At 58.4% G+C, this 23,944-nt stretch overlaps 1 protein-coding gene across 1 annotated transcript in view; it reads right to left on the reverse strand.

Moving 5' to 3' along the window:
• Positions 1 to 4,425: 4,425 nt before the first annotated feature.
• UVRAG (UV radiation resistance associated) overlaps positions 4,426 to 23,944 on the reverse strand; it is a 52,457-nt gene continuing 32,938 nt past the window's right edge. Inside the window, exons 14-15 of the mRNA XM_038762088.1 lie at positions 13,946 to 14,037; positions 4,426 to 6,202 (exon numbers count right to left, since the gene is read on the reverse strand). Of these exons, the coding sequence (XP_038618016.1) occupies positions 5,539 to 6,202; positions 13,946 to 14,037 (756 nt within the window). The 3' untranslated portion in view covers positions 4,426 to 5,538. The remainder of the gene's footprint in view (positions 6,203 to 13,945; positions 14,038 to 23,944) is intronic.

A 23,944-nucleotide genomic window follows, 5' to 3' on the forward strand; every position in this document is an offset into this window, starting at 1 on the left:
GGTTTAGTGGAAAGAGTCCGGGCTTGGGAGTCAGAGGTCATGGGTTCGAATCCCACCTCTATCACTTGTCAGCTGTGTGACTTCGGGCAAGTCACTCAACTTCTCTGTGCCTGTTACCTCATCTGTAAAATGGGGATTAAGACTGTGAGCCCCCCGTGGGACAACCTGATAACCTTGTATCTACCCCAGCAATTAGAACAGTGTATGGCACATAGTATCATCAATCGTATTTATTGAGCGCTTACTGTGTGCAGAGCACTGTACTAAGCGCTTGGGAAGTACAAGTTGGCAACATATAGAAACAGTCCCTACCCAACAGTGGGCTCACAGTTAAGCCCACTCAGTAAGCACTTAACAAATGCCATCATTATTATTAGTAGTAGTACGGTGCTCTACACACAGTAGGTAACTCAGTCAATACCACCGACTGACTACCACTCGCCGGGTGTCTGCTCCAAGCCTCAGTTTCTCTAGCCGTTGGGTGGGGGCTCCCAGGGAACTAACGGGGGGAAACAGGGCAGCCAGGTGCGAAGCTGAGAGGGACACAATTAGCCCCCAGATTCCCCCGGGTCCTTTCCCACCTCGCTCCCAGACTACCGAAACAATAATAATAATAATAGCAGTTGTTACGAGCTTACTATGTGCCAAACACTGTTCTCAGCGCTGGGGTAAATACAGGTTAATCAGGTTGGACATAGTCCCTGTCCACATAAGGTTCCCAGTCGAAACAGGAGGGAGTAGGATTTAATCCCCATTTTACAGATGAGGTAACTGACACCCATAGAAGTTAAGTGACTTGCCCAAGGTCTCCCAGCAGCCACGTGGCCGAGTCGGGATGAGAACCAGGTCCTCTGACTCCCAAGTCTGTGCTTTTTCCACCTGGCCACAGTGCTCCTCAATTACTCAATGTTCTTCAGTGTCAAAATCGCAATCGGCGCAAATCGGCGCTTGGCACATATGCAGCGCTTAACAAATACCATAATAATAATAATAATAATAATAATAATCAGCCCACTCGGTTACCCGAGAAGGTGGAGAGATAAGTCAAAGCCGTCTGGGGAGCAGGGGGAGGCCAAGGCCGAGGGCGTCGGGGATTCAGGCCCGGATCTCCGGGTGGGGAAAGGATGCCCATTTCACTTACAACCCCTTAACGGCGAGTGAATTCTCCGTTGGGCAAATACAGTTAGCTGTAAATGAGACATCCCCGGGGATCCGGGCCCGAAATCCCGACCTAACTTGTATTCGCCCAACGGAGAATTCACTTGCCAGCGCTTAGAACAGTGCTCCAGTGCTTAGAACAGTGCTTTGCACATAGTAAGCGCTTAACAAATGCCATTATTATTATTATTGCCGTTAATAATAACAATAATAATAATGGCATTTATTAAGCGCTTACTATGTGCAAAGCACTGTTCTAAGCGCTGGGGAGGTTACAAGGTGATCAGGTTGTCCCACGTGGGGCTCACAGTCTTAATCCCCATTTTACAGATGAGGTAACTGAGGCACAGAGAAGTGAAGCGACTTGCCCAAAGTCACACAGCTGACAATTGGCAGAGCCAGGATTTGAACCCATGACCTCTGACTCCAAAGCCCAGGCTCTTTTCCACTGAGCCACGCTGCTTCTCTAAGGGGTTGTAGGTGAAATGGGCATCCTTTCCCTACCCGGCAGCATCCGGGGGAGCAGCTGGGCACTCTCGCTGGGAAACCCAGCCGGAGTTGGCCGGAGGGAGGGCTGGAGTCTGGGATGGCGCCGGGGAAATGGGAAGCGATCTGGGGATAAGGGGGGGTTTCTAGGACCCCTCCTCCTTCTTCCCCGCTCCCCTCTCGGCCCTTCGCGGAGGCTCGGGGTCCCCAAGACACGCCAACCCCGTGCCATCTGGAGGGCTTGGACGCCGGCCACGCGTGTGCCGGAGATGAAAGAAGGCTGTGAGGGTCCGGGCTGTCCCCCGGCCCGAGAGGCGGCCAGCTGGACGAGCCCGAGTCTAAATAAATCACTAACACGAGGATTAAGCATTCCATGGACGTGCGTCCCCCGGGATTAGGGGCCCGGGGAGAGATGAGGAAAACAACAGAAACTAGAGAGGGGTTGGGGGCTGGGGGGACCCTAACCGTCCAAGCCAACACCACCCCCCAGGCTCGTGGGCCTTGGGAGAGGGGAAGATGAGGCTTTGAGGCCTGAATCGTTCCCCGAGCCAAGGGGTGGGGGGCGAGGGGGAGGAAGGTGTTGAGAGCAGCATCCTGTTCCCCGCGACAGGCCGGCCCGTGCAGAGCCAGCCAAGGAGTGACCCTGGGGCTGGACGGGGGTCTGGTCTCCACCCCGGAGCCCCTTGCCCCCTCGACGCCCCCGCTCAGAGGGGCGGCGGCGGGCCTAGAATCCATTTGCTCTCAACCTGAGTCGTAACCCCCCAGCGTGGGAGATTTGTTCCAGGACGGCGATAATTGTTCCCAGCTCCACGACTGAGATACAGCTCGCCCCGCTTCCAGTCGCCTCGCCAGCGGACAAAGAGGGCCGGAACGGAGCTGGGGGAGGGGGCGAGGAGGTGGGAGAAGGAGGAGGAGGAGGAGGAGGAGAAGGAGGATGAGGGGGAGGCCCAGACCCCAGCATGACTCCTGCTCTCCTTGACGGGGGCCAGTACAGCGTTCTGCACTCCCGGGATGCTCAATGAGTACGATGCCGAGTCATTCAATCGTTTTCATTGAGCGCTTACTCCGTTCAGAGCACTGGACTAAACGCTTGAAAAATGACGGCGTTTGTTAAGCGTTTAATAATAATAATAATGGTATTTGTTAAGCGCTACGTGCCAAGCACTGTTCTAAGCCCTGGGGTCGATACAAGGTTATCAGGTTGTCCCACATGGGGCTCACAGGCTTAATCCCCATTTACAGACGAGGTCACTGAGGCACAGAGAATTTAAGTGACTTGCCCAAAGTCACACAGCTGAGAAGTGACGGAGCCAGAATTCGAACCCACGACCTCTGACTCCGAAGCCCGTGCTTTTTCCACTAAGCCATGCTGCTTCTCATGCTTTTTTTTTTTATGGCATTTGTTAAGCGCCATGTGCAAAGCACTTTTCTAAGCGCTGGAGGGGGGGATACAAGGTGATCAAGTTGTCCCACGTGGGGCTCACAGTCTTAATCCCCATTTTACAGATGAGGTAACTGAGGCTCAGAGAAGTGAAGTGACTTGCCGAAGGTCACACAGCGGACATGTGGCAGAGCCGGGATTCGAACCCATGACTTCTGACTCCAAAGCCCGGGCTCTTTCCACTGAGCCACGCTGCTTCTCATGCTTACTATTACTTTGCTTACTATATGCCAAGCACTGTTCTAAGCGCTGGGGGAGATACAAGGTAATCAGGTCATCCCACGTGGGGCTCCCAGTCTTCACCCTCGTTTTACAGATGACGGAACTGAGGCACAGAGAAGTTAAGTGACTTGCCCAATGTCACACAGCTGATGAGCGGCGGAGCCGGGATTAGAACTCACGACCTTTTGACTCCCAAGCCCTGGCTCTTTCCACTGAGGCACGCTGCTTCCCTGCTGGTGACTGTCCGTGACAGGGCCAAGATGTTGGGCGGAACAGAGTGCTAGTTGCCCTTCTGGACACCTCACTCCTGGTTGCAGCGGGGCCACCCAAGCCCCCCCGACTCCTCCCCCGTGACCCAGCACAGACCACCCAATCCCCCAGACTCCTTTCCATCCCTGCCTCTCCCCCAGTGATCCAGCACGGGCCATCCAACACCCCCTGACTCTTCCACGGATAATTCAAAGGGACACGCTCCTCCTTGGATTCGTCCAGAGGCGGCTCCGGCTACAAAGCTCTCCGTGGGAATGGATTCCCTAGGGGGGTGGGATTTGGGGAGCAACAATTCCACCCTTCCCCCTGCCCAGCTCCTTCCTGGTTCTGAACCCTGACTCTAACCCTCTCCCCACCTCTCAGCTTGCAGAGGCCTGACCTTTTCCGTCCATCCTTATCGGGATGCTGCTCCATCCCCTTGAGGCTCCTGGTTGCCCTGCTCTGCTCCAGTCCACCCTGTCCTTGGCAACCGATGCTGCGGATGGGGTGCCGGGGCGGGGGGTGCTCAGGGTGGATCGGGGGCAGGATGAGGTCCTGTTCTCTCTCCCATCCCTGATGGGCCCCATGAGCACAGCACCACCCCGAGCGAGGGGGAAGGGGGGAAGTCGCGTTGCCTTCCTCTTCCCCCTTCCCAGAGCCCCGTCCCGCCGCCCTCACGCTGTTCCTGGCACTGGAAGCAGCCCCGCCCGGCCGAGCCGGGCAGAGGTGTTTGAGGAACGTCTTTTCACAGAGGGAATCGCAGGGGGAAACTGGGGTGAGGAAGCTCGGTGCTGTGAAGAAAAGCCTGGCCCACCGGTGCAGTCAACGCAGCGTTTATTCCCGCACAGCCCGGGAGACATGTTCTTTCGAGAGTACCCAGAGCGAGGGGGTGGGGTGGGGGGCAGGCGGCAGCCAGAGGGGGCTGACAGGGAGCCCCAGTGTGACACCCAGCCCGGGGACACGAGGGGCTCCCGTGAATCGGCCATCAGGCCCCCTCCACCGTCAGACTGTCGGCAAGCTCCGGCTGCCGGCCCTCACCGTCCAAACCGGTCGGTGCCGGGGCTCTGTGTGGAAGTGATCCTCTGCCTGCAGGTGAGCTGCACCCCAAGAGAACCGGGGGGCCACACCCAGATCCCTCTGACACTGCCTTACCCTTCCTTCGGGCCAGCTGCAGAGAGGGCGGTCAAGCCCCGGAAGGCGGCCGATCGGCGGTGACCCACCGATACCTGAGGCGCACGTGGTACGCGACGGGGCAGGACCAGAGGCGGCGGTGCGTGTGGGGAGGGAGGGACGAGGGAGGGGAGGTGCGGTGTTGTGTGCCTGTGTGCGCGCGCATATGCACATGCTTGTGCGTGTGAGATTATGGGAGTGTATTCAGAGACCTGAGATCTTGAAAGGGCAGATGGGAGGGAAGGCTGACCTTACAGACTCCTTCACCCGTTAGGGAAAGGGGTCCAGACTCCTCAGGAGGACAAAGGCCTTGGGACAGTCTATAATTTCCAGCAATGATTCCCAAAAGGTTGGGAAACTGAGGCAAGCGGCAAGCTGGGGGGGAGGGAGCATGTGGACCTTAGTGAGGACCGTACCCTTCCCAGATGAAAATGGAACCGTAAATAGCAGAAGCAGATAAACGTTGCGGGGTTGAGCTTTGAGCCAGTGGCGATCTGAGTGGTCAGGGACCAAGACGCTGGTCCTGGGGAACGCTGAGGGGTCCTGGGTGGGCAGGGGCCGGGGGCTGGCCTGCCCCAGGGAATCCACAGGGGTCCTGGGTGGACGGGGCCGGGGGCTGACCTGCCCAGCAGAATCCACAGGTTCTGCGAGTGCCCTCTCAGCCCCCCGGGGGTCTACACTCCCTCTCGGCCTGTTGGCTGCTCTCTCTCCCGTCCCACAGTCAACCCGGAACGAAGGTGCGTCGCCAACTGTAGGTCGAGCGGCTGAGCCCTCCCCTGGCCGGTGCCTCCCGCCGGCCCCCCGGCCTCGGCTCACTTGTCGGAGCCCTTGCGCGGCCGGCGGAAGCTGGACACGTTCTCGTTCAGCGCGTAGATCCGGCGCGAGAACTCCTCGAACTCCCCCAGCACCTGGTCGTCGCACTCCACGGCCACGGCGCTGTCCACCGGGATGCAGCCGAAAGCCTCCAGCTGGCCACCCGCGCTGAGCCCCGTGGCCTCCAGCCCGATGATCTCCTCGGCCCGCTCCACCGTGCAGCAGAAATCGGCGCCCGCGGCGGGGCCCGCGGGCTCGCTTGGGAGAAGCGTCCCATTGACGGCGCCCGGGTGGTCGGTGAGCCCCTCGTGCTGCCCGGGGCCGCCGGCCCGGCCCCCCCAGGCCTCCTCGGCGGAGCCGCCCCCTGCCCCCTGTCCTCGCCTCTCGCTTCCTTCGGGGAAGTCCAAGGAGGGGCTCAAGGAGGGGGAGACCGAGTCCCGCTCTACCTCTCCGTGGCGGGCGCCGGGGGTGGGCTGGGCCACCGCCAAGTCGTAGCTGGGCGGTGGCGTTCGGCACGGCAGTCTTTCGCTCTCTGAACTGGCTCGTTTCCGCAGCGCTGGGGCCGGAGAAGGGGGGCCGCCAGAGAAGCCAGCGTCGGCGCTCCCGAAGGTAGCGCTCTGTCGCTTGGGCACGGGGATGGCGCTGGAGGCGTGATGCCTGTCGCTGGGGGCAAACGGAAACACGGTTAACCTGGCCCACCCCGGGGCTGGGTGCGAACGAGCGCTTTGGACCCGGAACCCAGCGGTGCGGACAGGAGGCCCTGCTGTCCCCGGCTAGCCACGCGGCGAGGAACTAGGACCGAGACAAACCGGGTCCGGAGAACCGCACCTGCAGCACGGCGCCTCACGTGACTTCGGGAAAGGTAGCGGCCGGGGAGCCGTTGGTGTGGACTCTGAAATTCTACTCCTCTACTGATTTGTTTTTTTTGTGTGTATTGCCCATTTGTCCTTGTCCTTAATGCTGTTTTAGTGTTTCATTGCTCTCGCCAAGTCTACTCCAGTTCTCCGCCCAGCATCTCTAGTCACAGACTGTGAACCCTTGGCGGGTCAGGGTCTAGGTCTAATTCCCAACTGTGTACTCTTTCCCAACATCTAGTAGAGTACTCTGCACACAGTAAGCACGTAATAAATACTATTGCTGCTACTAGCACCCATGGCAACATACACAGGTCTGTTTGTTTATTCACCTTTAGATGACTTTTGCTGAATCTGTGTTTGCCCTCATTACCACTCTGTTTACAATCGGTCTGCCCATTTCTTTTGTGAGCTCCTTTGGAGAAGGTATTCTCTCTTCTAATTCGTTTGAGCCCTCCCAGGGCCCCAGCACAGTGCTCTGCACACAGCAGTCCCTCAACGCATACTGAGGATGCAGATGGCAGCTCCCCTGGGTCCCCTTCCAAACCTCCAATACAATATCCAGCTACCAAGGCCCCTTCCCGGGACGGCTGCCCCTAGGCCTGGGCTACGGAAGCCAAGCAGACCTTCCTAGCCCGCTTATCGGCCCCGAGGGCCAGGAGGGAGGGCTCAGGGACCCAGCTATCCTCCCAGAAAGAGGGGGACTGCTGCAAGGGCCGGGTCACTGACCCTCTGAGGCCGCTCCCCTCTCAGATACACAGAGAAGGAGGAGCCTGAAGGCTGGCGTTCAAGTGCCACACAACCTCTGCCCTGTTCTGGGCTCATTCATTCATTCAATCGTATTTATTGAGCGCTTACTGTGTGCAGAGCACTGTATTAAGCGCTTGGGAAGTACAAGTTGGCAACATATAGAGACGGTCCCTACCCAAGAGTGGGCTCACAGTCTAGAAGGGGGAGACAGAGAACACAACATATTAACAAAATAAATATGTACATGCGTTCCCTCCCCCGGCCCCCCTCCACCAAGGACCTTCCCGGACCTGCTGCCCCCCCCCAACATCATCAATCGTATTTATTGATCGCTTTCTGTGTGCACAGCACTGTACTAAGCGCTTATTTGTGTGTCAACACACACACACTCTAGGGCCTACAGGCAGCGGGCCGTCCAATCTGAATTTCTTCCCCCCCAAATGGTCTTACGGGATGGCTGCTCCCCAACTCCCACAGCCCACGCTCCCCTCCACTGAGGCCCGACGCCAGGGTGGAACTCCCACTGCCAATGACTTAGGGGAGAAGGGTGTTTGCTGGCCACAACCTGCAGTTGAGGGGTTGGAAAGGGTGTCAGGGAAAGCCAGGGTGAAAATGGGAGCAGTGGTGGGCAGGGGGTGCACTGATCCTTTCCCCCACCACAAACAACCAAGTTTTACTCCGCTGCTCTTTTTAATTGGTTTATTTACTCTGCCCCCATCCTCCCCTCCCCTACGCTGTATATCTACCCTGCTCTTGTCAGAGGGTCTGCCCAGAGCAAACCCCAGTCATCAGTGCTGGACCCAGTTACCACTGCTGAGGGCAGAGCGGTGGGGGCCGAGGCTCCCAATCTGGGACTTTCAGGCGGTCCTCCTTCCCTTCGGATCCCCGGGGTTTCTGCCGGATGCACACCCTGGGGCCGAGGAGGCCCAGACAGTCGGTCAGGCAGAAAGACAGACAGACATGACTGGCAGGGAGGGGAGACATTCAGGATAAGTGGTGGGACTTGTCCCCACTGAGGCCGGCAGAGACAAGACACACGCAGCCCTGGTTACGGAGTGAGAGGAGGCATTCAGGATAAGTGGTGGGTCTTGCCCCCACTGAGGCTGGCAGAGACAAGACACACGCAGCCCTGGTTACCAAGGGAGATCGGGGCAGGGGGAAATCGGGCGAGCATCGGGTGCAGCCTGGGCCTCAGAGACAGTTAACAGAAGAGACCCCCGCCCCACGGGGTCCTCGACTAGCCCAGGCACAGAAGCCTTCATGGGTTTACCGCCTTTCCTCAGGTTTGGGTCTGGTCCCCCAGCCCGTTCCCCACCATTATTCCTGCAGATTCTTCAGCCTCCCCTCCCCTTGATCCCCGAGCCAGGCTGTCAAGGCACGGACCGGGACACCCCCCTCTTCCTGACGGGGTGACGCCCTCGCACACAACTCGCTGGACTGGGGTGTGGGGGGGGGACACCAGGTCCTGGGGGCACTGTAGATCAGGGCAAGAAGGAGGACGAGGACCTGGCTCTATACCAACAGCCTTCTCGGAGCTGCCGCCAGAGCACGGGGCGAAGACCCTTCCACACCGCTCTCTCGATTCCTGTGCCATTATTTTATCTGTCGACAGCCCGGCCCCAAATCGGGCGGTTTTGTGTGAGAGTACAATTCGGACTCAAATACGCATCTTTCCCTCCCTACAAAACGTTTCCTCAGAGGGACTTAACTAGATCACAGCTGGTCAGAATACTAAATCTTGATTGTCTGGAGCCCCGCCAACAGCCACAGCTACAACCCGATGGTATGAGGATACTTAAAAAAAAAATAACTTTTAAACATCATTTGATCTTTTTTCTTCTGCAGCGAGCAATGACCTCATGGTGGTAAGGACTCTGAATGGAGGTGTTTAAGTTGGTTTATGGCCATCTGAAATGTTTGAAGCACCAGGCACTGCTCAGAGCCAATATCATGTCAACTGTGCTAAAAAGCAATAATAGTTTCTCACCTTCTTAAAGATTACTGCTGAAATAATGCCGGTAATGACAGCGCAGGGGAGGTGCCAGGACAGGGCGGTCAGGATGAAGTTGAGGGAAAAATTACATCTCTCGGTAACTGAGAAATTATGACCTTCGGAGAACGTTTGGGGTTTTTTTTTCTTCATACCATAAATTAGCCCACCACAGGTTCCAAAACTCGGCCAGCGCTGGTTTCAGCGTCTTCCTTTCCCTCTCTCTTTCTCTGGATCGAGCCTGGGGAAGGGCAGAACGGCTGGAGGGGGAGCCAAACTGAACATCTACAGCTTCTCTCCCCAGAGGGGTCAAGGTAAAGTTTCCAATTTGAGAGTTGGGGGGGGTGGGGGGGGGACGGACAGAGAGGGAGAGGGAAAAAAGTGGAAGGGAGAGAGGGAGAGGTGGAGAGAGGGAGAAGGGGTGAGGAAGAAGGGAGGTGGGAAGGGGGACAGGGAGAGGAGGGCTGGGATGAGGGGAAGACAGGGAGGGGGACAGGGAGAGGAGGGTTGGGGGGGAGGGGGAGGGGGAGACATGGAGAAGGGGGCTGGGGAACTAGGGAGAAGGCTGTGAGGGAGACAGGGAGAGGGGAGAGAGAGTGATGAGCCCTGCCACTGACCCGAATGCTCAAATGTTTCTATCTGAGCTCGAACAAGAATCTCCCCCTCGCCTCTCCCCCAGCACACAAAGCTGACAAATGCTTCCCGATGGCGTGAGTGTGAAAGCTGCATCGGGCTCCTCTCCGCTCCCCACCCGGCACAGCACGCCAACCCCAGGCCTCTTCTCAGGACCGGACTGGGTCTGCAAGCTACCATACAGCTGCCCCTATGAGAGGAGTCGCCCCAAGGGCTTCTGTCTTGGTTTAGGCTCACAGAGCGGAGGGGGCTGGTGAGGCAGAGAGCAGAAAAGATCCCTCGGGGAAGGGGCCGATTAAAGGGGCACAACCCCGGCCCCGTGGAGGCGGCCTGCATGCCAGGGCTACTAACTGGTCAGCTGTCCGGTGGGGCAAGGCTGGGCCTACCGTGGGTGGGCGGGTGGGGAGGGAAAGGAAGGGGCGGAGGGGGGGAAGGGGTGCAGAGAAGCGAGGAGGGGAAGAGGAGGGAGGAGAGCAGGGAAGTGAGGAAGAAGAGCGCACAAGGGAGGCAAGAGCGGGACGGGAGCGTGTGGGAGGAGAGGCAGGTACCAGGCTGGGCCACGCCACAAGCAACAGTCAAGTGACTTGAAGCAGATGCCCCTCGGGGCCGTGACCCTCCCAGGAGACCAAAGCGAAGATGCCAAATCCTTGGTGGGAGGGTCTGGGTCCCCTTCTCTGGCCCACCAGGAAGCAGGAGCTTGTACCGGGCCTGAGGTGGCCTTGCCCCACTTCCCCACCGGATCCTTCACCCAGACGCGAACGGTCACGCATCCGTGGGCCCTGAAGCAAGGACTGAGGAACCACGGAAAAGGGGATGGGCCAGGCTGGGGATTTGGGAGATCCTCCGGAGGGGCCCTGAGAGAAGCAGCCTGGCTTAGTGGATCAAGCACGGGCTTGGGAGTCAGAAGGATCTGGGTTCTAACTCTGGCTCTGCCACATCTGCTGTGTGACCTTGGGAAAGTCCCTTAACTTCTCCGGGCCTCAGTGACCTCGTCTATAAAATGAGGATTAAGGGTGTGAGCTCCACGTGGGACGGGGACTGTGTCCGACGTGATTAACTCGTGCTTAATAAGTGCCATAATTACTACCATAATTATTATAATTATAAAAAGACATTTTTGCCAAAAAGCAGAAGCCAGTTGGAACCTGGTTGGTGCCCCCTGCCTGCCTGCTGGACTCCCTGGGGAAGCTGCCCTGTGCGGAAGCCCAAGACTCCCACCGGGAGTCCAGCTGGAATTGGACCAGGGAAGAGCCAGGAAGGGCTGGCTGGCTCAGTCAGGTCCCTGGCGCAGGGGCTGTCAGCCAGCCACAGGGCCGCCCCCGGGATGACCCACGGGCTCATCTGCTGCAGCTCTGAGAGAAGGAGGTCAGGAGGCAGAGGGGGCTGCCAGCCAGGACTCTGCTGCAATGACCCCGCGATGGTCGGACTGTAGGAGGAGACCCCGGGGGGACCTCGGGCAGGGCAGAAGGGGAGATGTCACAAGGCCACAATCTCAAAGTCCGGCGGCCAAGCTCTGTCGCCGATGCAAGCGGCCGGAGGGTAGTGGCCGGCCGGGGCCCACCCGGCTGCAAAAGGACGGCGGCCTGCTCGCTCCCTTGGCAGTGGCCGGCTGTGAGCTGCGGCAGCGGTGGCCCCAGGCCAGCGCGCTGCAAAAAGTCAGGGTTGTTTGCCCAGCTTTAATTCTCTGTGCGTGGCGGCGTCACTCCACAGAGTTTTCTACTGCTCTAGAAAAACAGAGAGCTCTCTTCCCCCAAACGAGCCCCTCCCTCCCCTCCTCCTCCTCCTTCCCCACTCTCCCCCTCACATTCAGGATCAGCAGGACACACCCCACTGAGGGACAAAAGTTGCAGAGAGAGAGGAACCCCCAAGCCCCCAGCCAGGCCCGGCTCGCCAGCACACACCCACTGAGGGGAAAAGGGAGGGGAGGGAGAGGAAGAAAACGTGGTTTCTGGGACGAGACGGGGGATCCGATCTCAGACAATAATAGGCTCACCGGAGGGTTGGCCGGGAGGGGCAGACAAATGGCTAAAGATGGAACCCCCAAATCTGTGGGGTCCCCCGAGCTCTCAGACAGGACAGCCCCGCGCCCACCGCAGACTCGTAGGCTCGGCAACCCTCGGGGTCTGGCCCAGAGCCCGACAGGGCCGCACCCAGCCAGCAGAGCGAGGGGGGAGTGATCCGCTCTCCATCGGCTCGGTCCGTAGCTCTGACCTTAGCGGCCGGCTGACCCGGTGAGAACCTTCCCTGGGACGATCAGTCCTCCTCTGCTCTCCCGCTCCGTCCTCCCAGACACCCCTCCATCCTCCCCAGCCAGCCGGGAGTGATCCAATGCTTGAAAAGATGCCACTCCGCTCTGTCTCTCCTCCTGTCTTGGTCTCCCTGGATTCCTCGGCCCGTGTGTATGCTCAGCTGGGCAAGGGGGAGGAGAGATGTGGGCCCTTAGATTGAGAGCTCCCCGAGGGACAAGTACTATGTTTAATTACCACCGTGTATTCTCTCCCAGTGCTTATTACAGTGGTCTGCACCCAATAAGCGCTTAATAAACACAGTTACTACTATTCCAGGGTCAGAGATCCGCCGGGTATGTGTCTGCAAATCTGCAGTCAGACACGGGCCCCACACCCGTGGACAAAGACAGAGACAAGCCCTTCGGACCCCTGGAAATCAAGGGCAGATGGGCTGGACTGCATCCAACGACTTGACTAAGGGTGACCACTGCTAGCCCTGACACCCGGGGAAGTTCCAGAGACCCCCCCCTGTGCCTCCCCCGGCCACCAAAAGCACCCTAACCCCAGGTCCCTACGAGTCGCGACGGCCGCACTCGTATCCAAGCTTTCAATCTTGCCGGCATCCGTCACCCGACAGCTCATGAGCACAGTGTTCTCGGAACATCATTCAGCCGGACGCTCCAAGCCCTTCGGGCCCGGGACCACGCACAGACGGACGGGGAGCGGAAAGAAAAGCCGCATGCTTCAGTGGCGGGTGTCTGGCGCTGCGCCAGTCCGGGCCGTTTGGAGGTAAACCTCCAAATGCCGAGAGAATCCCCGTCTTTCCCGTTCTACGCCGCCCCACGGCCGGGAAGAGGAAAAGGGTTCAGGCCTGGGGAGGGCTGGGCCCTTGGGGCTGAGGCTCAATGCGCACGCTCACGCCCGCCCTGGCTCCGGTCATTTGGCGGGCAATGCCGGCTAGACCCCGGTGACGTGGGCCAGATTCTGGCAAAGGAAATCACAACGGGGCTCACAGGCATTCCTGGGCTCGACGAAACAGGTAGGGGCTACCGGCTGCCCCGACTTGGGGGCCTCTCATGGCACTCAAACTTTGTACTAACCACTGGGAAACCCCAGAGGAGGGACTGAGGCTGTCGGTCCAAGCGTGCTCTCCCAAGGACTATGCTGCGCCCTTCCACAGACTATGCTGTGTGCCATCCCCGCAAGCTGCCTGCAGGCTATGCTACCTGCCTGCTTGCGCATGCCCATCTGGCAGTTATGCTTCGTGCCCAACCGCCGGCTACACTGCATGCCTACTCAGGCGTGCCGTCCTCAGGCTTTGCCGAGTTCCCCCCCATCCGGCCCGTTGCCCAGCGCAGAGGAAACACCAAATGTTTTGTTAGACACTGAAAGGAGATCTTCCCACAGGAGGCCACATTTTTCTGCCCTTTGCACTGAGGTTTGCGGGCCTGGGCCCCTCCTTGATCTGCTGTTGCTCTTGGCGAAGCTCAGCTTCCCTGACGGTGGCCTGTCCTAGCTCCTTCCTGGGTCGTGAGCTCTCCCTCTCACTCGGCGAGACTTCTGAGAGCTTTCTTCAACCCGTTCCCCACCCCTGGCCGAGCTAGGCCTCGGGCTCAGCTGGAGAGGGGCCGGGTCATCGGGTGCTTTGGCTTCCTCACCCCTTTCACCCGCTCCCTTCCTGCACAGCTCGCGAGTTCCCTGTGGCCCCGATGGAAAGGCCTAGGCAGAGGCTAGCGAGAGGGCCAGGGCCACAACACTGCCTGACTCCACTCCGCCAAAAGAAGACCCATAGGCTCAGATCCCCAAAACCGAGGAGGGAGCGGTGCGATTTCTCCCGCCCCAAGCCCTGTCACGTGCCCTCATGCTCCCAGCACAGACTGGGAGCTCCCCGACCACCGGGCCTCACGGCCTCCAGCCTACTCGCTTCACCCCCCGCCGACCGCCCCCTTACCATCTGACCATCAGCCCGTGCTCCAGGAAGCTCTTGAGGTTGGGCAGGGTCTGTCTCAGGTCTGGAGTCCCCAGGCCATGCTGGTATCTCAGCTGCAAGAAAGAAGCAATCTGTCAGTGAGATTTATTGAGCACCTTTGGTGTACAGAGAAGGCGGGTGGAGGGTGGAAGGAAGGCCGAGGGAGAGGTCAGCAGGCTACGGCCTATACGAATCTCCCCCGACCACCCGCGGGGAGACAGAGGAGTTGAGAGTGGTCCTGGGCACTGAGAAGAGCAGCTTTGCCCCCAGTCCATGACTTCAATGCCACAGGGAATACGGAGTTAAACGCTCACCACCTGGGGGCTGGCTCTTCTCCACCACGATTTCCAGAAACAGCACAGGGAAAGGGTTGTGAAGAGCAGAAACCTTCGCTCTGGCAAACCCCCACCAACCTTTGATCCATACGGTGGTCTGCCTGGCCCCGGCCCGGCGGGTCATGCTGCTGGCCCGGCCCACCCCCAGCTGGATGGAGGTCGCACCCCGCAGTTAAGGTCCCGTTACCAGCAAACCTGGCTGCCACAGTCCCAATGTGGGTGACCACATTTGGGAGAAAGAGCCTCTCCTGCACCTGCTGAGCACTTTCCTGGTATCCCTCCCAGTGCCCATCCCTGTGCCCACTTAGCCCCCTCACAGTGCTGCCCTGGTGCCCATGTCTGTTCCCACTAAGTCCCCTCTTAGTGCCACCCTGGCATCCAGTGATTGCTTGGCATGTATATCTGCTCCCAGGGAGCGTCCTTCCAGCGTGGCCCCAGTGCCCTTTCCCATACCCAGCGAGCCTCCGCTAAGTGCTGTCCCAGGGCCTAGAAAACACCCAGCCTGGAATCCATCTCTCTAGCACCATCCCGGTGCCCAGAACCACAGGGTCGCCTGGGCACTGGCAGAGAAGCAACGAGTTTAGAATAGCGCACGTACACCCACATATAGACATGCTCACACATGCATGTCCACGGCGGCGACTCCCCTCTCTCAAACCAGGCCAGTCTCCTGGGACCCTGACCGGTCCCCCGTGGGGGTGGGCACGGGCCGGCAGCACTCTGTTGGGACCAGGAGGGAACACAGACTCACACAGGCCAGCACCGGAGCCGCGAGGAGGCTGGCGAGCGGAGTCGCGTGCGGCCCAAGGGGCGGACTATTAAACAGCCATAACTGGAAGCCCCCACGCTGGGCCTCGATTCCACCCCCCACACGCGGATCCCCGGGGACGCTCTGGTTTCACCGCAGGCAAGGAGCCAGGAGACGAGCTGTTTTAACCTCAGCCCCGGAGCGAGCGCCCCTGACTTCAGACGGACGCGGCAATGCTGGATGGGCGGCAACAGCTCTGCCCGAACCCTGGCCCAGCACAGCCTGGACCTCTGAGTGCCTAGCCTGGTCAGCTCTCGGCTTGCAAGAAGAAATATGGGCTTTCCCCCTCACACCCGCTTCAAGTGACACCACCTCCTCTGAAACAGGCATGTTACAATGTACACGCAGGGCAGGCCAGATGCTGCTGGGAAGCCGGGGGATGGGGAGGACGGGGCCAGTGTGTGCGAAGGGGATGGGTTAGATACTGCAGGGGACAGAGCAGACGCTGCAGACTCTGAGAGACCTCTGGGTATGTTCTTTGTCTCCCCCTTTTAGACTGTGAGCCCACTGTTGGGTAGGGACTGTCTCTATATGTTGCCAACTTGTACTTCCCGAGCGCTTAGTACAGTGCTCTGCACACAGTAAGCGCTCCATAAATACGATTGATGATGATGATGATGATGGGAGGGCCCCCCCAACCCTGGTTTAAGAGGCAGGACCCACACCTGACCTCAAGGCTAACTGCAACATCCACTCAGTCCCACGGGTGGGGACGGGCCTCTCAGGGGCCTGCGAGGTGCAGGTTCATTCATTCAATCGTATTTATTGAGCGCTTACTGTGTGCAGAGCACTGGACTAAGGGCTTGGGAAGTCCAAGTTGGCAACATCTAGAGACGGTCCCTACCCAACAGCGGGCTCACAGTCTAGAAAGGGGAGACAGACAGCAAAACAAGACATATTAACAAAATAAAATAGGATAAATATGTACAAATAAAATAGAGTAATAAATACGTACAATCATATATACATATATACAGGTGCTGTGGGGAGGGGAAGGAGGGGGCTCAGCCAATTGTCAGCTGTGTGACTTTGGGCAAGTCACTTAACTTCTCTATACGTTGCCAATTCGTACTTCCCAAGAGCTTAGTACAGTGCTCTGCACATAGTAAGCGCTCAATAAATACGATTGATTGATTCTCTGTGCCTCAGTTCCCTCATCTGTAAAATGGGGATTAAGACTGTGAGCCCCACGTGGGACAACCTCATCACCTTGTAACCTCCCCAGCGCTTAGAACAGTGCTTTGCACATGGTAAGCGCTTAATAAATGCCATCATTATCATTATTATTCTTCCCCACAACGAGCTCACAGGCTATACAGGGGGGAAGACAGACATTAATACAGATACCTAATAGACTCACAGACAATGCGAAACCTGACCAACTTGTCTGCTGTGCAACCTCCGGCAAACGACTTAACTTCTCTGGTAAGTGCCACGTTGGTCCCCTCACTCAGGCCACGGCTTCTAGTCCCCAGTGCTGTGGTCCCCACCGGCTGGCAGCCCCCAGCTCAGCTGGGTGGAAACCAGGATGAGGGCTGTTTCCTGGGGTAGGGGGCTCAGAGACCACTCGTGGTGGTGTCCAGGCCACTCTGGTCCATGGGATCAGTCTACCTAATTCACTCCTTGGAGAGAGCCTCCCCTGAGGAAAATCACAGGGAGAGAGGATGAGGAAAGGGTGCAGAGGCAGCGCCTAGCAGCATCGCTAGAGAAGCAGCATGGCTCAGTGGAAAGAGCCCGGGCTTTGGAGTCAGAGGTCGTGGGTTCAAATCCTGGCTCCGCCAACTGTCAGCTGTGTGACTTTGGGCAAGTCACTTCACTTCTCTGGGCCTCCGTTCCCTCATCTGTAAAATGGGGATGAAGACTGTGAGCCCCCCGTGGGACAACCTGATCACCTTGTAACCCCCCAGCGCTTAGAACAGTGCTTTGTACATAGCAAGCGCTTAATAAATGTCTGTCTCTGTCTGTCTGTCTCTGTCTCCCCCTTTTAGACTGTGAGCCCACTGTTGGGTAGGGACTGTCTCTATATGTTGCCAATTTGTACTTCCCAAGCGCTTAGTACAGTGCTCTGCACATAGTAAGCGCTCAATAAATACGATTGATGATGATGATGATAAATGCTATCATTATTATTATTATTATCGCTCACTGTATAGGGACTGTGCTTGCCTTCCAGGACCACAGAGTGATGGGCAGAGGGCAGGTGGGAGGAGGAATTTAGCTCACCATTTCGCCCCCAGAACATCACCCCAGGTGATTTCTCCCCAGATACACCAGACACAACAGCTCAGTCCCCCAACATGGTCACTTGGGCAACGCCCAGCTGCTCTCCTCCTCCTCCTCCCTGCCTGCCAGGCCTTCCAGCCTCCGCCTCCCTGCCCACTCCTGACTGTGCGCCAGGCTCGCCGCAGACTGTCTGATCACAAGGTGCCCGGAGCTGCCGTCGCTCCCCAAGCCGGGCGAGTTCCTTGATGCCGGCGTCTCCGGGCTCCCGCCTCTCTGGAATGTGGCCGACCCCCAGCCGTGTGCTGCCGCGATCCTACAGGCGATGTTTAGTCTCTTTCCGCCGGCCCCTCCGGGGAACGGGGGCCGACTGCGGCACTGCCCTCGCTCTCAGGCCCTGCCTCTGCCTGGCTCCCCGCTTGCATCCCCACCCAGCTTCACCACGCACAGGCACTGCCAGGCCTCTCCTGGAGGTCGCAATGTCGGCCCAGCCCAGGGGGATTTCCTGGAGCGCCAGCTTGTCATTACCCGGGCCCCAACCTCTGGAATTTATTTATTTACAGTAATATCCGTTCCCCGCTCTAGTCTGTTAACTCAATGTGGACAGGGACCGTGTCTACCAACTCTGTTATACTGTACTCTCCTAACAGCTTGGTACAGTGCTATGCTTACAGTAGGCGCCCAATAAATGACTGATTGGATGGAAATGGCCCAGCTAAAATGAAGCCACAGGCCCTGGCGAGTAAAAAACCTCATCAAAGGCAAGAGGTTCAGGATGATGGATCCCCAATTCAGAACCGTGCTGGGCAGCCAGAAAAGCCGTGCCCAAAGACAAGGTCAGGGATCCACGGACTCCAGAAGCTGGCGATTACCAACCACAGCTGGACCAGGAGTCCAAGCTCAAATTCACCTGCCTCAAGCGCAACACCGGCTCCGATCCACCGGCCGGGCCCAAATCCGGCTGACCATTTGCGGCTGGACCATATTCTGAGCCAAAACGTTTTCCGGGGGGCAGGACACGCAGTCCCCACATGAATGATGGCATGTCCCCAAAGCCTGCCTGTCTTCTCGTGCCTCCTACCCCTCGTCCACCCCCGCTCCCCCTCATCCTCAAGGAGCTCCTTCCCTCTCACCTACGAGACGGCATTCCCCCTCCACACCCGGAACCTTCAATGCCTGGCGCAGTACTCAGTTTAGACTGGTGATATTGACCCTGGCCAGAGGTCCAGCAGGGACACAGGACTCAATCCTCCTTTCTCCGGTGCAGTCACAGCCACCTTGGCTCAGGCCTGCAGGAAGCCTGACCCAGACGAGGAGGAGGAAGAGCAGGTGGATGCTGGAAGCCCTGGAACGGCCAAGTCCCGCACCAGGTCTGGGCCGGAAACCAGAGCACCAAGCCCGGGGCGGCAGGACCCCACCTGGCTTGCACAGGGCTTTTGTCATCAGGTCAGTGTCTTCCCTAGATTGCTTTTAGCAGAAGAGGAGCATCACGCTGCTCTAACAGCTGACAGAAGGCAGGATTTTAGAAAGGGCCACGTTTTCCACTCCTCAAGGTCAGTGTGCACAAAAAGCTTGGCGCAGACTGGCAAACGGCACTAATGTTGGCTTAAGGTGTATAAATGAGTCTTAGCGACCTAGCGTTCCACTCGCTGTTAAATACGGCTCTGACCGCAGATCCAGCAGTGATCCAGAAAACCCTATCAGATCGATCTGCCGTTCCAGTCACCGCGGCCGGGCTGTCGGGTGCCATCTCCCCCAGCAACCCCCAAACCTGTCCCTTCCACAGCCACAGAATCATCCTGAGAAACAAATTCCGGGCAACCTGTTTGGCAGAGACGTGTTGGCCCCGGCACTGCCCTGGCTGGCAACAGGAACTGTCTTCTAGACTGTGAGCCCGTTGTTGGGAAGGGATCGTCTCTATATGTTGCCAACTTGTACTTCCTAAGTGCTTAGTACAGTGCTCTGCACACAGTAAGTGCTCAATAAATATGACTGAATGAATGAACCTCCTGCCGGCACCCAGAGAGGTGGAAGAAGGGGTCCCTGGGAACCGTGGAGACCTGGCCTTCCAATGACATTCATTGATTGCTTTCTTTTTTTCTTCTTGACTTTCTCAGTCTGGGTCAGAATGTGTTGATTTTGATCTAGATGGGCAGGATGCCGCAAGATGGGGTCTCCCGGGAGAAACGCCGCAGAGTAAACAGGAGTGGTGACGAGGACTCAAGGAAAGGGAATGACCGGAGCTCCGGTGAGGAGGGTAGAGAAGGGCTGGGGCCCCAGAGGAAACTGAGTAGCGGGGGAGTGGCAGTGGGACAGAGAAGATGGCCTGGGACCAGAGGACGGCCAGGGACTCTGACTCTGGACAGGGACAGTAATCGGCTTTTAGGCCATCGCTTTCTCCAATGCTGCCCTGGGTCTGGGCCAGAGGAGCTGCGAGGCAAAGAAGAGACAGGATGTGTTTCTGGGCACGGGCCTGCGAATCTTGAGAGATTTTCACTGCCAGGCATGATGTGGGCAACTCACAGTTTCCATCGGCTGTGGCCAAACCTAGCTACGAGTTGGGAGTTCCAGTTCCTGGGGTGGGGGTTCTGACAGGGCTAGAACCAGAATCAAAACTCGGTGTAAATACTGTCAGACCCTGAGTGGACCCTCCTCTTCCCAGTCAGCCCCTTGGCCCATCCAGACCAGGACTCCTGTCTCCAACAGGAGATCCAGGATGCCAGGAGGAACTTTGGGCTGGTTGCCCTTCCGGACATCAGGCTCATGGTAGGGATGGACCGTCCGACCCCCCTGACTCTCCCCTCTCCATCCCCGACTCTCCCCAGTCACCTAGCCCGGAACTTCTCACCTGCTCTCCCCTCTCCCCGACTCTCCCCTCTCCATCCCCGATTCTCCTCACAGGGACCCACCACAGACCTCTCACCACGAATCCATCTAAACCTCCCTTAATCCTTCTAAATCCCATTTCCTTCTGACATCCCTAATTCTTCCCCTCTAATAGTCCATCACGTCCCTTTGCAAAGCTGTTGATATTTCCCACTGCCCAACTTCCTGTGCTAATGAAGTCCAAATGTCAGCCTCCTGTATGGGGAAATCCACCTTTCACTTGCTGGGACTGCTCACAGGGTGGGGGGCCAAGGGGAGTGTCTCCATGGTAGAAAATGTGCATCCCTGCCTCCCCATGGGCTCTCTATGCTTCCCCCTGCCCTCCAGCTCTCCCCAGTCTTCCATACCAGTTTGGGAATCCCGGGGCTCTTGGGGGACCAGGAGGCCAGGCAGTAGGGTGCTGCTGTGTCTGAGGCATGGAGCCATGGCTGGATGTGGGGCAGGAGATCCCACCAAGCCCAACCTGCAGAAGGAGCGAGGGCCCAGATGACCAGCCTGTGATCTGACATGACTGAGGGCGAGGGCTTCTGTTAATTTCAGACTGGGTGAGAGGGCTATTAATGGGTACCCGACGGGCTCAAAATCTGGGATGGTGCACTTGGGGATGAGAGGCGGAAGGCATCATTGGTCCTGCCCTTCTCACCCCACGGTACAAGGGCTAGGGGGAAGCCCAAAGTCAGACTGGTACCCCTCCTCCCCTCTTTCTGTGTCTCAATTGTTCACTGTTCTCTCAAGAGCTCAGTAAAGTGTACCACCTCAGGAGGTGCTCCGCTCATCCTGTCGCCACTACTACTAGCAGGCAGACACAGCAAAGGGGGTGGTGGTGTCTCTCCCTCTCTTGCTCTCTCTCCCTTGATAGTAAGGAACCAAGAATGGGCCAAGCCCAATCACACGAGCCACTCAGATCGCTGCCTTCGTGATCCTCTTGAGTGTTCTCCTCATGAACCCCCAACAGCTGCCATCATCAAAATTGAAGTCGCCCCTTTCCGAAGTCCCCCCGAGCCCCAAGGGCGACGATCAAGCCTGCAGCCAAACAGACAGTCCGGCAGGTTTGGGTGTTGCCGGGAAAACTGCGGTTTTCAGAGCGGCAAGGGTCCGCCCGCATTTTATTAAGCCTCTCGTGGCTGGGGTTAACTACGATCGTTCACATTAAATCACTCACGGGCTCGGTAAAACACAGCTTCACGCCGAGTGCCACTAGGGACGATTTAAATTTATGAAACATCCACTTTGGTTTTCAAAGTATGAAAGCACAATTAGATGTTTCCAGCCCGGAACATCCCATTAGCAGGCCATCGCCCCCCGGGACAGCCTGGAAACCCATCCGTCTTTGGCGCTTGCCTCAGCACCCGAGGGGCTCTCGCTCTGTTTCCAACCCTCAGTCCCGCTCCCACGCCTGCAGCGCTCGCCCCCGCCGATCTGAATCCAGGCTCGGGGCCCTCTCTGGTCCCCCCGCCCCAGCCAAGAATCGATGGAAGAAAGGAACAAATGATGGCTCGCAGACAAACTAAGACCCCTCCCCGGATGATCCGGGGAGCTTCTTGACTGTCTTACTGAGTCTTCGGAACCAACCGTTTTGTTGGCGGGAGACGGGTGGACTCAGACTCTTTGTCTTTTTCTGATGGATAAGTCACAGCCCAAGGGTAGTGGGAGAGGAGAGGCTAGGGGTGTCCTGCCATTTGTCTCCCCCCACAACCCCACCCCGGTCGCTGGCCCCCTCGGGCAGCCGGAGACCCGGCCCCCGGATGATGTTCCCCAAACGCTGATGGCTCCCCCACATCCCGCCCCTACTTGCCGTGGGATGCCCCCGACCTGGCTAGCGTGGAGGTCGCAGCCTGGGCTCTCCCCGACCCGGCCCCCTTGGGGGGCTCTCTCAAACCAGGGGTCATGGGGCCCATCCCACCCCCACTCCCTCCATTCCAAAACTGCTGCTCCCTCGCTCGCTTCCAGAACTAGGCTTGGTGGGGAGTTCAGGCCTGAGGGTAGGAGGCAGCCCTGCCTTCCTAGTGACCGTAATAACCACGCTGGGGCCAGTTAAGGGATGACCCAACAAGTCTGATGGAACTTAGGGGACAGCAGCCCACTCAGGAGCTCCCTTTTGCTGCCTGGGGTCTGACCCCTTTCTCTGGCCTCCCCCCACCATCCCGAGGCGCTCCCACCGCTAACCCTGTGCCCCAACTCTGTGCAACTGCCAAACAGGTTGCTAGGGTGGGACGGGGACTCTTGGGGCCACAGGTCCAGGGGTCAGGGGTCCACAAGGCTCTGCAGTAGCATCGCGCAGCTCCGAGGGCCTTCTGCTCCCATCTCATCAGGGCGCCGCTCACCCAAGCTCCGCCCGTCCCCGAGGGTGGGGTCTCCTGCGCTGGGGGTTCTCGGGCAAAGGCCAAAGGTCCAAGACAAAGCATCCCAGACAAGGCCCAGATGGCAGGGCGCCGGTCCAGACTCCCTGCCCTTGTGTGCAGAGATGCACCGGCTTCATCTCCCCTGTTGGCCTGGGGCCAGGAAGGAACGGGAGACAGGGCAGAGCGATAGCATTGTGGTCTGGCCAATCGAGTGCCCAGACAGCTTCCGGGCATCCTTCCGCCTCCGCTTCCCAGACAGAACGCCATCGGGAAGGCGACTGACCTTCTCGTGGCAGGGAGACGGAGCTGGAATGGCCTCTTAAGAGACCACAGAGCTTCTTCGGGACCCACTGTGAGCCAGCTCCGCATTTCCTGCTCCACACTGAAATGATAAATGCTCCTCTCCGATGGACTCTCAGAGGCCTTCGGAGAAACTCCCACCGCACATGGTCTGGCCCTTAAAACGGGCAGAGTCCGGGGCCAAGTCTGAGCTGCAGCTCCAGTGGATTCCAGCTGAAAATCCAGAGAATCCAAGGCAGGGGAGAGGCCAGCGAGGGCGGGAGGAAACGGTGGGAGGGAACAGTGAAAGGCGTTGTCCCAGCAGTGTGGGGGTTGGCGGGGGGAGGGAGTAGCAGCTCGGTGGTGGGGGTGGGGAGGAGGAGAAAGTGGCAGGAGCAACAACAGCAAGGAAGGAAGGGGCGAGGGAGGGAGGGGACAGCACCAAACTGGACCACAGAACTTGCTCTCTCCTCCGCAGAGATGAGAAAGCAGCGTCCTCCCACCGTGCATTCGGAAAACGCCGTCTTGGCTCCGCAGGGCACGGGGACAATGCCCAGGAGAGGGTCAGAGCCACCATTTGGCATCTCCCCCTCACTGAGCCCTGCCCTCTCCCCACCTAGGGCCCAGATCAGAAGTGATGAACAAACACTCGGGTGTTTCCTGCCCCAGGGCTTTCTCCCTCCTCCTGACCAGTGGGCCTGCCGCACAGTCCAGGCAGGGAAGTATTCGGGGCCTGGTGTGGGTGTGACCAGCAGCCGGACACGGGCACCGACTCTACCGGTCCCTGCTTTCCAGCCTAGTGGGTGAGACCCATAGGAGGCTCAGCCCAGGCAGCGGTGATCCAAATGGAGAGCAGAAGACCACAGTGGGGAGAGGACAGGAGCCCCTCTGCCTTTGGTGGGTGCCCGGCACGGACTGGCCAAAGTCTGTGGCTTCTGGTCACCTCAGGTAGAGGGCTGGAGACTGAGAAAGGGGCATGCTCCTGGTTGGCTCTGGGAAGGACAAGGAACAACCAGGATGGCTTCCTCGGCCCAAACTCGGCACAACAGTCAAGACTCAACCTGCAGCCTATCTGGGCTCCCGCGGTCAACCAGTCCCATCGAGGGCATCC

This window comes from Tachyglossus aculeatus, chromosome 20 (assembly GCF_015852505.1).
Source record: "Tachyglossus aculeatus isolate mTacAcu1 chromosome 20, mTacAcu1.pri, whole genome shotgun sequence".
Classification (NCBI taxonomy): Eukaryota; Metazoa; Chordata; class Mammalia; order Monotremata; family Tachyglossidae; genus Tachyglossus; species Tachyglossus aculeatus.